The sequence below is a fragment of the Stigmatopora nigra genome, chromosome 1 (genome assembly GCF_051989575.1).
Source record: "Stigmatopora nigra isolate UIUO_SnigA chromosome 1, RoL_Snig_1.1, whole genome shotgun sequence".
In the NCBI taxonomy this organism is placed as follows: domain Eukaryota; kingdom Metazoa; phylum Chordata; class Actinopteri; order Syngnathiformes; family Syngnathidae; genus Stigmatopora; species Stigmatopora nigra.
In genome coordinates, this window is record NC_135508.1 from 10580838 (window position 1) to 10595613 (window position 14776).

The 14776-nt window shown below is 40.3% G+C and overlaps 1 protein-coding gene across 3 annotated transcripts; it reads right to left on the reverse strand.

The window, feature by feature from the left end:
* Window positions 1–445: 445 nt before the first annotated feature.
* Window positions 446–14619, reverse strand: atp6ap1lb (ATPase H+ transporting accessory protein 1 like b). 3 transcript variants are annotated; one of them, XM_077725451.1, is made up of 7 exons: window positions 14551–14619; window positions 6327–6364; window positions 5704–5786; window positions 3870–4108; window positions 3609–3659; window positions 3005–3248; window positions 446–2387 (listed from the first exon to the last, which is right to left on the reverse strand). In XM_077725451.1, the coding sequence occupies exons 1-7, from the start codon at window positions 14616–14618 to the stop codon at window positions 2151–2153; spliced, it is 960 nt and encodes a 319-aa protein (XP_077581577.1). In that variant the 5' UTR covers window position 14619; the 3' UTR covers window positions 446–2150. The 3 variants fall into 3 exon arrangements, with proteins under 3 accessions (XP_077581577.1, XP_077581561.1, XP_077581569.1); XM_077725435.1 differs by lacking the exon at window positions 14551–14619 and adding an exon at window positions 12123–12556; XM_077725443.1 differs by lacking the exon at window positions 14551–14619 and adding an exon at window positions 12123–12518 and having other exon boundaries at window positions 6327–6361.
* Window positions 14620–14776: the final 157 nt, after the last annotated feature.

Sequence of the window (14776 nt, forward strand, 5' to 3'; positions counted from 1 at the left end):
AAAGAAGAAGAACAAAGGACACTAGTGTAAAGAAGCTCTTTCTCCCATTATGATGCACACCTTTTTCTGACCTCTACTGGTTAAACATTGCAGCTTCTGCTTTTGTTTTGCTGTTTGGTGGAAACTGTGACATTACTGATGCAAAGAAGAATATATTTGCTACATTTTTGGAGGAAAGCACGAATAAATGTTCTTATGTAACTTAATTCCTTTTATATTGAAGCCTGCAAATACTCACCAACATGATATTGTTCAAAAAAATATATTTCAAAAGAAAAAACACGTACCTAAATTCCGACTGAACTTGAAGAACTTATCTTGTTCAGCTAAATGCTGACACTTATCACGTTAAAATGTAGAATGTTCATCATTTAAGCTGTAACCAGAATGTGTGTGTGAAAATAAGGAATCTATTAGGAATGTCTATGAACAACAAAACGCACAATCTCCTCTAAATATCATTTATTGATCAATCAGTTGGTCCTTGGACAAACGAGCCGCACTCATTTCTTAGGTTGTAGAATACACTTATGACCAAAGAACACATTTGACATTGCTACAGATTGACAGAACTGCCATATCGAATGTAAAGATATCTACTTACTGTCATGCTGACGTTTTTTTTTTAATCCTTGTAATGACTTACGGATGCTGTTACTGCTGTGAGTGTGGCTTTCTGGAATATTAATGTCATCTATAAATCCCAAAAGCTGGACAGCATTCGATATTATTTTCTCTCGATGGGAGGAATTTGGATTTACAGTTGGGTTAAATTGGTCTTGACTTTATCAGACCCTATCTTAAAACACATTTGGGGGGAAAACTGCTAAAATCACTGATCTTCATTGATTTCCACAATTAAAACTACGCTTCCTAATTGTGCAGGATTTGAAGTAAACAACTACGCTTCCAAAGAGATGCAGAAGTCCGATACATCTTGACTTGAATATCCTTTTTGTTCATGAGGATGAGCTGTGTACCAGTAAATTTTGCATGATTATGTTGTATATTAAAAAAAAAAGACACAAAGAAAATGAAAAAAATAAAACCTCCGGAGAGTGACGCTTCTGTACATGTATGTGTTTTGTACATAATTGAAACAATTAGCTCTTTTCACTGTGTCTTACCATTTTTTTTATGGCAATATCTTTAAGCTTGACTTTGGCATTCATACCCAGTGCGGTGGACAAAGAATCCACGCCCCCTTGTCCAAGTACTTGACGTCATGTTGATACTAGAGAGATGCAGTCCGTTGTCGCCCTGGAGCGACCGTCTTTTTGCAGCATTGTTCCTCGTAAAGTCTTTAAAGTCTTCTCGTTTAGTGCTTTGCCACTAACCAATGTTGTGCTAGTTTGTAGAGCCCCTTCGTCTTTCTACAGCTGGTCCATAAAAGGCCATTTCACAGTTTAATCCCAAGCAGCAATCTTGTTTAGAGACAGGGTGCAAGACTTTGAAGGCTCTGAAGGGCCATTCACTCCAGCCAGATGCTAGACCAGAGTTTCCTTGTTTTCCATTCTTTTGTACTGGGAAGCTTTTCAAGCTTCTACTCATTTGCGTCTTGTTCGCTTGACTTCAGCTGCACTACATGCAAAAATTTCTGATGATCAGGAAACACTGCACTAGCTCAGATTGACCAGCTTTTTATGGCATGCAGCTAACACGGCTATCCCAGAGCTAAAACTGTCTCTTTGAAGAATATAGTTGTCGCAGCGATAAGACAAAGGATACTTTAGAGAAAGCCAGAAAAACAATGAGCGACGGAAGCTTGTGATATGACACTTGTGAACGTCCCATGTACTACTTACATTTAATTGAGAGCATCTGATGTTAGCTGTGATGTTGACCGATAGCCTGGTAAGGGCCACATGGCTGGCTGGGGTAAAGGCCGCTCGTTGCCACTTAGGGCCTCAGGGCTGTCCTTGACCTTTGACATTTTGATCAACGACCTTAGGTCCAGGAGAGGCTTGAGTATCCGGACAATGGATGCCAAGATACAGGGTCAATGAGGAAAGAGTATCCTGCATTTAGTTACAAGTGATTTACAAGGTTTTCGCGTGAACAGGCATTTTGTTGAAGAAATACTCTGTGGAGGATACTTTTTCCATGACTTGCCCCCTTGCTTTTTCTCTGTCTGTCCCTTTCCTACACCCTCACAGGCTGTTTTTGTCTGGCAATTCAGCCTCTGGACTCCGGGGAAAGTAGACGGTGGCCTTGTGTTCCTCGTAGCGGTCGATGTGCTTGAGGTGAACCACCATGTGCAAGGCGTAAGCCAAGACCAGGAGCAGTATCAGAGACGTCACCAGGCCCATTAGGATAGCCGGCGTCAGGAAAGTGGCACAGTCACTCGCCGACGCAAACTTATCCGACTGCACGTTGAAGGCTTGAATCTGGAAAAGAAGTCAGAAAGACCAGATTAGGTGGAATTAAAGAGGACAAGTGCCTCTTACTGGGTTTAGTACACACAGGTTGAGACAGCCAAGCAGATGGTCTAGCCCACTGAGTACAGACAGACCAACAGACTGCTAAACATACGGTAGAGCAGACTGATGAAACACCAAAGGAAATGTTGGCAAACATTCATATGCACAGAAGTACAAAAGATTAAGGATGACAAACATAACAACGAACGCTAAGATCATATTGAAATCTTTATATTTCAGATATCAATGAGGCCTGCCTGACGGAGAAAAGTATTCATCAGGGGGCATTCTGATACCGAAATATGTAGTTATTGTTCTTTTTTTTTAACAAATTGAAATTGATTATCTGCACAATTACATAAAGGAATTTGTACTGGAGATTTTTTTTAAATGCTAGCATCAAAAAGGATTTTTCTGCAGTTTAAAAAGCAGCAAGATTAGTATCATTTTTTTTCTCAACACACTTATCCCAATCCGGACCAGAGAAACCAGTCTGCTTACCCAAATGAACAGAAAATCCCTAAAGGCTGACAATATTAGTACCCTAAAGTAGCAACGCCCAAACGCTCTTTTTGAAAATGTACCTGGAAATCGGTGAAAGTGATGTGCCAGTTGGCAGACGTGTCAGTGTGCGAGCTGGGCACCAGTAGAGTGTCATATTTGTGCAGACTGCTGACATGCTGGCAGTGGTAGGACGATGTGGCCGGAGCGTAAACCTCGCTAGCGTTGAACGTGGCCTCCTGAGTCCAGTTGTAGTGGATGTGCACGCTGTCCAGGGTGAACCAGTTTTGGCCTGCTGCCTCGTAGAATGTGTTTGACATTTGAAGCCTATAGAAGATACATGATACTTATTTATCTGACGATATTTATTGAATCAGTCATACATAGATGTGCATATGATTTTGAATGCTTCTTTGTCTATATGCCCCCGATGATTGGCCTTTGGGCTTCAAACTGGGTTAAGGTCTAACGTCCATCATGACCATTAACAGTACATACTGGATAATGGGTGGGCTTCAAACTGTTTTCAAATTAAACATAAAAAAATCAATCTATCCCTTTAGTGGAATTTTCTATGGTTATTTACGTTCCATGGGTTCCATTTGTGAGAAAATTAGATTATTGATGGGATTGTGCATAAATGGTATTGGTTGTTGAAACCATTTTATATAAGAATGCAAATAGTACCTGATTTCTAGACCTCGCAAGTCTTCCACATCACCAAACTTTAATGAAAGCCTGCAAAAAAAAACAACATTTATCTGTATTATTTCAACGAGAAATGACTTAAAAACATCCCCTTTCCAAATGTAAAAAAATTGTGTTCAAGTTTCAAAATATTGATTAATCCGTTGGTTAGTTTGAACACAAATCCGAAAACAAAGACAAATGCAAATTATGTTTATTTTTTTTGTCATACGAGATGAGAAGGAGATCCAAGTTACTTACGTGGCCTTTTCCCTCGTGCAAACCGAGCCTTTGGTGTCCAAAGGTGAGTTTGGACTGAACACTCTCTCGGTGAGATCAATGAAGGTATGGTTCCTGTAGCGGATAGCCAAACGCTTTGCCTTGAACAGAATGCAAGTCTTTCCATTGTAGGACACACTCAAAGGTCCATAAGGTCCCATCAGTGATTGCAGGAGCTTCCTCTTGCTGTGAGACATCCCTGCATGATGCCACTTGAAAGGCTGGTGGCAACAAACAAAAGCCTTAGAACATACAGTATTTATTTTAGTTTAATTTGAGATATTTTTCACATTATAATAAAAGTGGATAACCCGGCGGGTGAGTGGTTAGCGTATCAGCCTCACAGTGGGGTTCAAGTCCAGGTCGGTACACCTGTGTGGAGTTTGCATGATCTCCCCGAGCCTGTGTGGGTTTTCTCTGGGTACTCTGGTTTTGTCCCACATTCCAAAGACATGCATTGTAGGCTGATTGACACTCTACATTGCCCCTAGTTATGAGTGTGAGCGTGAATGGTTGTTTGTCTCCCTGTGCCCTGCGATTGGATGGCCACTAATTCAGGAAGTCCCCCATCTCTAGCCCAAAGTCAGCTGGGATGGGCTCCAGCATCCCCTGCAACCCTAGTAAGGAAGAAGCGGTTCCGAAAATGAGATGAGACGATAAGTGTGAATATAAAAGGTAGATTAGTCGTACTAAATAATCTTTCAAAAAAATAGAACACATTGTAAAATACTGACTTATAATAAATTGGTAGTTATGGCTACTACTAGTAAAACATATGAAAGTACAAAACGTGTCTTAACACACTTTTACCGCTGGGGGGAACCAAGGATTAAGTCTCAGTTGGTTCCTTTTCACACCTCAATTTATCATCATTATGTCGTGTTATATTCTAATGTTTCCTGCGACCCTTGTGAGGATAAACGGTTCAATTAGTGGATGAAAGAATTTTAATGTTTCAAATGGTCTGATGTGCCCGGACTAATATTGGGGTAGTTAACATTTTGAGATCCAAAACATTTATGCTTTATTGTGTCATGAATATTTAGTGAAGGAGGAGGCACGTACAAACTAAACCAAGCAGTCAAGTGGCCAGTAAATTTATAAAGGAGAGGGATAAAAGGATTGCACAGGGGGGCTGGTGTCGACATTGCCCGAGATTACTTTTTTTTTTTTAAATATAGGTAATAAAATAAGGCCGGAATTTGATTTTATTTAGACTCCTAAATAACATCGCTAACATTCTGCACAGAAAAATGTCAAGCCATTAGAGTCTGTTATGAGCAGATGTGTGCTATGACATGATGTACAATATATACCCGGAGATGTACCATCTTTAATCTCTTTCCTCTGAGGCTACATTGCATTGGAAGGAATTTTGCTAATCCAACAGCCTTTTACAAGACATTTACTTCTGGTGAATTTTTCAGTCATCGTTCATGAATAACTGAGTGACTGAGAGTTGTCTTAAAGGATAAAACTGTATTTTCATACACTATTTTGAAAAATATATTGGGAAAACAGGCAGAAAAACAAAATAATATTGGATCATTTAATTTCTTGTTGTATATAAGTACGTCTGGCTCCATCATCAGTATATAGACACACAAATGTGTCATTTGGAATGATAGTTTAAATGAGTGCATATGTGTTTTCCTCTGGTGACTATGACACTAAGGAAGAGTCTCACCTCCAAGGTCATGCACTGTGGCAGACTGCTCTGTTTGCTTATTATACACATGCAAGAAGTGTGTGCATACGTGTGATTTGCAACTGAAGACAGAGAGATTCAATCCGAGAGAGACGTGTGCGTGCATACCTGCAGAATTCTCCTGAGTGGGTTTTCATCTTCAGGCATCAAATTAACTTCTTCGCTTTCTAAGCCATATTCACTTTCATGACCTACGAACATATGGTTTTACAGGGAAAACATTTATTAGTACACATATCAGGATAATTGCAATGCAATTGTGTAATGTAATAATTCAAGTTAAGACCTTTTCATACAAAAACATGGATGCCACTGACATAGTTACACACACACACACACACACACACACACACACACAAATAGAAACAGCCTACACCTCCATGCTAAAGTACTCCCTATTTTCAGTTGTTTTGCGTCATAACTGTGACTCATAAGTAGGTTTTTTTGCATTTGTTTGTTTGTTTGCAGTCACTCTTATTCAGTATTACAAATATCCACATTTGGTTGCATCATAAAATCATCTAAATTGGAATGTTGTTAATCCTCCTTTTGAACCTAGAACCTAAACATAGCCCCCATATTTGACAGAATAGGAGTGCATAAATAACACAGACATCCCACTTCTGTTCGCATTACAGCGAAGCAGAGATGTGTCCTAGGAACAAAATGCATTTGTCAGCATGGTGACTTGATTGAATCAGGCCTTCTATCACGCCATGTTTGTCACTTACTTGAAGTGACTCTTGTGGCTTGTTTGGGGTTCTCTCTGCTGTGGAGAAAAGAGCAGAAAACAAAAGATTGTGAGCACACAATTGATACATGGAAGTCTAACAGAAAATAATGATTGATTTGGACACAATCCTTGTACCTAAGGCAATCAAAAATTCATTGGGGGTTCTGATAGGAGGATTGTAAAGAAATGTATTGAATCTGGAACAACCAAATTTAGTTTTTCTGTATGGTATGCAACAATGGCAGTCTCTCGTGAACTGCTTATCACAGAAAATGGTAGTGACCCACATATTGACACAACTCGGGTCACAGACATTTCCTTCACGTGTGTGTCTGAGACCAGCATCTGCTTGACACTCATTCCGGCTCAGTGTTGAACTGCCTTAGTGAATCTAATCCAGTTCCTTTTAACAGGCCAATCAAAGACGTCATACGGTAGAAATTGGCTTACTGGGCAGCACGGGTGGGTGGGCTTGTTCTACTTTAAGGGTGGCTTTGCTCTAACGCTATGGTCTTTGCTGGCCTGTAGGTGATTATCGTGGATGCTAGCTATAATCCTGACACAATAGCTTGTTATAATTGACCCTGTAAAAGTAAACCTAAGACCTTCTGCAGGTAGCATGACAGTTGCAGTCTTCCATTTGTGTTGAAATACTTTTCCAATTGCAATGTTTATTTCTAAAACAACTAATTAGAGTAGATAATAGACATTAGTTTTACAAAAATTATGTATTTTAAAAATATATTTGTTGGAGCATTAGCGATTTGGAAAATGAATGAACAGTTATATAAATTACTCAAAATAAATTTGCATTGTTACGTTATAAAATTAAACAAAACAGTGGTATTCAGTCATTCATTCACAAATAAAGGCAAGCACCAGGATTTATTTAGTTGCATCAAAATGCATCTAGAGTTCTTTTTTATTTATTACTCCATTCATGTCTTGCTCTGAGTCAAGATGAGGATTTGAAGGGGCATGGCAGTGTTTTTGTTACATTCATGGAGAAGAAAATCTACTGACGTCATTTAGATGTTCAGCACATTTTTAGGTGTTTGTTGTGCCCAGAGGTTTTTTTTCCTTGGCTGCTGCATCCAACTGCTTTGCAAAATGGCTCAGACACAGTTGACATGATTACACCAAACACACACACACACTGTTTCCTGATGAATGTGGGTTAATATGTTGATTTCCTCCGCTTTTCATTGTGTAAATTTTTACTTATACGTGATTCTTTAATTTAAATATATTTAAATAGGACTGGTTTTGCAATTTAAAAATCAATATAGTTCAAACTTTGTTTTAATCTTTGTGTCACAAAGATTTCACGTGCAACTGGAAGATTTAAGAACAAACATCGTGGAAGCAAGGTTGGACTTTTGAAAATGACAGCAAACAGTACTGCAGGTTGCCAAATGTATTTATATACAAGTCCCAGCAGTCTGGGGCAGGTAACCACCCATCTGGTGCAGCTTCCACCTGGTCAATGCTGTGCAGTTGAGTGCCAGGTGGATTAGGATTAGTCGAGAACACAGGCCAGGTCGACTGGAGCCCGACCACAGAGAAATGAAGGCCACCAGCAAGATGAAGAGCTTAACAAAATTATGGATTGATGAAGTCAAATATCCACTATCCTATCTAGCTCTAGTATTAATTGACCATTTTGTAAAACGATTACATTTGAATGGGGAAAAGCATTATAGACATTAAATAGACAGAAATCATCATTCCAGACCAAGCCAAACAATCCACAACTGGCAGTTTATTAACATAAGTAGAATTTCAAATTTTCAGGTAGTTATGTTTTGAAGTGAGTCTGGTTAAGAGAAAGAACTTGACTGATTGATCCGCTTCTTGCTAAAACTAATGCAAAGATTAGGCCATCTAGAGTTTCTTGGCTTGAGTTTAACCAAACGACATGAACCATGAATCCCAGATTCTCTCTTAAAAGAAAATAAACCTGAACCATGCCAAAACGAGAGCAGGGCGATAGCTTAACTGCTATAAGTTGCGCATTCTGTTTAAAAGAAAACAAAGGCCCAGACAATCGGAAGAGAAATGGGCAAATATAAAAGAGTGGTTTGCACATGCAACATTACTCGGGCTCCATCCCTCAGCCCTACCCAGGACTCAGCTGGCAAAAGAGGGATCGGAGGAGCGCACAAGTGTTAGCTAAAGCCCTTGCATTTGTTCCTGTGCCAATTTAGCGAGGTCAGCAAGCCGGGACTGCTGCGGCCGTGTCATAGGCTGAGCCTGTCACACGGTGCTCTAGTGCTGAACATGCCCTTTTATATAATCAACACATTTCTGATGAAATTCCACAAAACACAAGTTCTCTGTTGGGAAACAACCATTCAATGACCTTGTTTGAGTCACTTGAGTTAGTGTGTTAAACATACAGAATTGTTGCAAACGATTGGTGTTGAACTAACTCACGTTTTACAGTGCACTGAACATGGACGCAGACCTCCTGCGGAAGCGCAACTCCCTCGGGTGACACTATTTGGCTCACTACAACACCACAAAACAGTTCAGACCTCAACGGATCTCCAACCTGGGCACTTTCAATTCATTGTATTTAATTGATCCCATAGCTGAATACATTTTCTAAATGCTGAACTCAGCCGAAAGCAATATTAATTCTTACGAGCACAGTCAGTCCAAGCAAGCATCAGCATCACACCAGTTCTCTGCATCGTCTGTTCATGTCATCGTAATCAGATTATATTTGCTTCCTCTGCGTTATTATAATGCCTGCTGAAAGTCTTGCAATGTTCAGTTCATTAATTTAATTACAATTTTGTACCAATTGCAATGGTTTAGCACAAATGACAACACGAAGAAGCACTCATGGATGTGTGTGCAATAACATTATATGGAGCCAAGCTTTAGGACATTTAGCTGAATTGCAATATAAGGTCTTTAAATTGGAGATTTTATGCATTATTTTCACTTTCCGGAAGAAGATTCAAGATTCAAGGTCTCTTTAAGACTCTGACTGGTATTGCTATAATTTATCATCCATCAGGTGGAACAAATGACATGGTCAGTAATAAATCTTGTGAATTGTTCCTTTCAAATTTTATTTGACAAATTCAGAAAGAAGTCAAATAATCAAAGCTGATAACTGGATCTATACCTTTTATTTAAATCATGGCCACAATAAATAACAATAAATCAACATAATTTGCAATAAATAAATAAAAAGGCTTTTTTTTTAATCCTACACCAGGTAAATACGGGCCTATTTTTAGATTTGTAAAGGCAGATTAAATGGAAATGTTGCTCATTCTTATTTTTTTATTAGTATTATTCCTACATTTTTATGTAGATTTAACTACCGCTTCTAAATGATCTGCAAATGTGTAAATGGATAACCACTTCACATGCCTCTGAAATCTAAGGAGATTTGGCAGAGTAAACTCATGACTTATTGGTTTCTAAATCAATAAAAACTTTTTATAGTATTAAAATGTAAGACAGATTACTTCCACTACCAGCTGTTGAGCTTTGGATGACGTTTTCAATAATCATTGAGATGACCTCTGGAAATCCCAAATTGTCTGCACATAATCGGTTTCTATATTTAGGTCAGTGTGACAATATGTGAAAGTTTAGGCATGCATTTGAGCACATGGTCACATCACAACACCACACTCCGATTAGACGGCAAAATGTGGCTTAACACTTAATCTTGATGCAGCATCAGCTGGTTGCCCTGCTTAGCAACCAAGGGCGCGGAAAAATAAGTCTGCATTTACAGGTCATATGCTACATGGAAAAGTTTCAATTTCTTTAAGGGACATCCCAGGAATAGAATTGGTTCAAGAAATGATGTGACCCGACATTATAAATATTTTTTTTGGGCAAAAAATGTGTTCTGTAGTGTTAGATTAATGTTCATAATTTTATTAGTGGGTAACACACAAAAGCTGTAAGTATTATAGATAAAAGAGTATGTACACAATTATATCATGTCATATTTTCTTCATTTCTGTAATATAATCCATATGGTCGAAGTCATTTTATGTGTATCCATTTTTGAAAATATATAAATACAAAATTTAGTTTTGAGATGTTGATAGATTGTCATCTTACTGTTTCATACATTTTAGTTCCACTGTTTAGTTGTAGTTTTTATTGTGATATTGTAGTTTTTTGAAACTGAATGTATATAATAGATTAGATAATACGCAGATACTAAGTGATAAAAATCTGTAAAACATGTCAACACTGTAGTTAATAAAGTACGAGAGGATTTTCCAAGTTGTTTTTTAAGGGAGCATAAAAGGTTGCTGTTATATAACAACATGTAGGAGTGTGTTAGAACTGAAAATACATGTTTCTGCTACTCAGAGATCTAAAATATTACATTATAAAGGTTATTTAGAAAGTTTGATGTGCAGTCCCTTGGAACAAAATGATGTTGGCTTTTGCCATCATCATCATCATCATCATGACTGTTATTGTTAAATAAAATTTCAATGACAAAAAACGAATGATATTCTGGTCTACTCTGAAAATCTTCAGAATATGAAAGTAATCATTGAATAATTAACTTAATATACATCAAGTGAATGTTGTCTCATTGTCAGCAACTGTTTTTGCTTTTTTGAAGCCTCAACTAAAATACCTGATATACGACCGAATCTAATCTCCAAATTGGAAAATAAAGGCAATCCCTCTCTCCATTTGTTTTATCTACCGCTTGTGCTATTCAGAGAATAAGGAGCAAGGGCTTATCCCAGATGAGCAAACCCCCTGCTGTGAGCAAGTATTCAGATTGGGAAAAGGGCAGTGAGTAAATTGGTTTGCAGCACGATAAAAATACTACTGTGACGCCAGCCTTCCCAACAAATACAAGAATTGAAATTCTTTTGGTCCGTAGTGGGACTCAAACAGTGACCCTCCACTTCCAAAGCTCAAGTCCCCTCAGATCTGATACTGCTGGCTTTGACCTATTGTGCGCCTGTATTTATTGTCTATATGACCCTTTTTGTTGGCAAATGCCATGGTGTCAATCGTTCTTCCCTGAACCAGACATTTGTCTAGAAGCATTTTTTAGCAGAGATAATTCTCGACAACTATCACACGTAGCATACCATAGTTGTAAGAGCCTAGCATGGCTTTGGTTCTGCGATATTAGTTCCGTGTACGATGACTCTGTGACCAAGCAAGGCCCCGAAGCTGTCAGTTCAATCTCCCAAAGTAGTGCGCGCTGAATGTTTGATCCAGATTTGACCTGCAGGACTGCAACACACAGACACGTCTGGCAGCAATTCCCTTCGCCAATCTCCCCTTCTCTCACTCGGTCAGCCCCGCCGCCGCCGCCACCACCCCTCCCTCTCTCTCAATGACTGCATCAGTAAATTGACTCCAGCAGACCACCCCTGATGCATCCTCTCCTCCCTGGACCATTCTTGTTTACCTTCCCTCCATGCCCCAATCTCCTCTCTTGGTATGGCAAACCCCAACACCTTACTAGCTCCCAGTCTAATTTCATGTCCTCTTTTTAGAGCAACACTCCCGTACATAGACAACAGTGATCGATGAGTGGCGTCTGATGCAGTCCCCAACACGGAGGCAAACAAAGGCTCGCAGTGCAGCCTTTTCCCAAAACACTAGCCGCTTCCACCGTTTATGAGCCAGCCAAGGTGAGACGGAATGGTAAGACAAAGGGGAGGAAAACAGAGGAATGAAGGAACCTTGCATCCCCACCACGTAGAGACCACGATATGCGCGCACACGCACATACCTATGGTCCTCCTAGCGATGGAGAGGAGAATGGCTTTACCTTCTGTCCAAGATTTCAGGCACTTCATCGTAGGTGAGTCCCGGCCCTTGCTCTTCCTCGGAGAGAGTCAGGGCGGGCCGGCTGAGAGCAGACAGCAAGGCGATGGAGCACAGGAGGAATGCGTGTGCGGCCATTGAGACAATGAGAGGAGACTGGCGCTGCTGGAGCGCCGCTTCATAATCTGCTCTCCAAGCGGCGCCTGGCTCCCAGCTCCGGTGAGGGGCACTCGCCGTGGCCAATCAGCGGCAAGCGGAGAGCAGCAGCGTGCGTCACACTTGGCTCGTTGCATCCTCCTCCCCTTCCTCTGCTTGTCTCTCTGCTCCTTTCACGCATTTCACCCTCCCACATCGACTCCCGTGCTCTCCATCCACTCTGCCTCTGGCGTCTACACAGGTAGCTGCAGGACAGTTCCACATATAGGAAGCGTCTCGCTGTATTTCACATCCCGTCATACCTCGGCTGGCTCCAATGTCATCCTCACGTCTGAGGCACTAGAGCAAGCACACACGGAAACCTCAGAAAGCCAAGGTCAGATCACTGGGGGAGATATGGAGGATGTTGTCAAGAAAGGGGGGGAAAAGCAGAGCCACAACTACATGACCTAGATCTCCAGTGCGCTGCCACAACAGCAGAATTAATCCACTTGATCTATGCGTTGTTGTGAGCACCGCCACGCGAGAGCCTGCAGCTGTGGAAATTGTCCACTGAGGCTGCAAATATGGATGACAGAAGCAGCTGAGCAGCAGTGGGACAAGGCAGGAGAAAAGGTCCAACCCCCGGTGACCCAAGCCACTGTTTCGATATCCACCTCAGAGTTCATCTGGTGTGAGTTTGCCAACACTGCCACTCATCAGATGAGATTCATCCTTCATTGTAGCACCTTTCCATAATAAATGAGCAAAATATCAAGAGTGGTTATATAACAAAATGTTGTGACCTACTATGGTGGGAAATTTTCTCATCGATGCATGGCAAGTGAGTCACACTGACTCCGTCTGTCGTTCTCTCTCAAATGCGGCGCATCATTTATCATTTGAATGCACATATGTAATCGAGATGCACAACTTTCAGATATCACCATCTCGTGCACAAATTTCCAGAAATAGACACACATTACATATACACAAAAATGATATATATATATATACAGACAGACAATATATAAACTAATAATGGTGTGGAATTAGCAAGTTCTTTCTTTTCTGAATCATTCACATATCCTATTCTAAATAATTGACATCAAAATGATCTATGAGCCATCTTCTGACAAATTAATTAAAATGATCCGCAAAAGTAAATCAAAATTAGCCCTTTTTTCAGTTGCCCTCACCCACTCACAAAAGAACATCTCCAAACAGAATAGAGCTGCAGATTTTTGCTGTACTAGTTTGTTGTTACTGTGTGACTATTTTCTAATTCCATTGACATGTACCAGCTAGCACAAAACTACAAAGCTAAATATGGCCATCAATTGATTGGAGAGCCAAATTCATTTTCAACCTTTTTATTTTTGACATGTCCATCATTTCTAAGAACCTTTAAGGAAACGTTTAGGCCAAGGTGTATCAAAGGATGTCATAGAATCTAGACCACTTTGTGCGTCAAGACATTGGGGTGTTACAGAGTCTACGGTGGGTCAACCGTGTCTCACGGGGTCCACGGTAACCGGAAGTGACTAAAGGCTGTCTCAGCGTGGCGCAGTCACTTCAACGGGCCAGTGTGTCAGTCTGCTGCAGGGAAAGTGCAAACTAGACCGTCACTGCTGTCAGGGCAGATTGACATAAGAACCACTCGCAAACACCTAGGTGGAATGAAGATTTCCACCATGGGTTACAATATAAATGTTTACAACTGAATTCCTATGCAATGGCTGTCATTTGTTTCTAGTTGTTTGTGAAGGGAGGTACCTAGGTTACACTTGTTGACCCAAATTTGTGTTTAGCCCTCTGCTTAGTGAGTCACGCAGCATTTGCGATTATGAAACAGATCGAACATAAAAGGCTGCAGGGGTCGCTGTCTATTTATAGGTATGATCTCATATCTAACTTTTTTTTTTTTGAATCTTGCTCTTCTGATCACACAGAACACTTATGCTGGCAGTGATGTAACAGGTTTGTGCAGTTTCACAGCAATGTGTTCATCGTAATACAGGCGTGCTAATCTTCTAGTGGCCGGTTGTCATCAGTACTTAGATGGTGTGGGCGGTTTAACGTGTCAAAGTGTGTTCACATAGCGCATGTGCAACTGTACAAAAGTTTTATTGGAAATGGTGGAAGTTTAACAGGGAGTCTAGCCAATTGCAGGGAAGACTGACACAATGGCTAGGTGTTCTTTAATAGATGTTATGAAATACTTGACCAAACAAAACTCTACAAGACAAAACTTGGGGCAATGTGAAACAAATAAAGGAGAAAAAAAACAAACCTACGTGGGGAAACCTAAGAAGCAGTAGGGCACGAGGAGATAACATAAGGACAAATCCAGACAACCTGACATTGGGAAGACAATGAGAAGGGGGTTAAAAGGGCAGGAAAGGGTTGATGAGAAAAAGGGGAACAGGTGGGTGACACAAAAGGCATCTGATTGGCTGAGAGACAAGAGATCACAACAGGTGAACTCAATGGGAAATCACAAGTATAAGCCACACAGTGGGT

Coding starts and splice junctions, on each gene's coding strand:
- atp6ap1lb (XM_077725435.1), bottom strand. CDS start 12,256: ATGGCCGCACACGCATTCCTCCTGTGCTCCATCGCCTTGCTGTCTGCT. Junction 6,365..12,122: donor CCTGAAATCTTGGACAGAAG/GTAAAGCCATTC, acceptor TTTTCTCCACAG/CAGAGAGAACCCCAAACAAG. Junction 3,660..3,869: donor TGCACGAGGGAAAAGGCCAC/GTAAGTAACTTG, acceptor TTTTTTTTGCAG/GCTTTCATTAAAGTTTGGTG.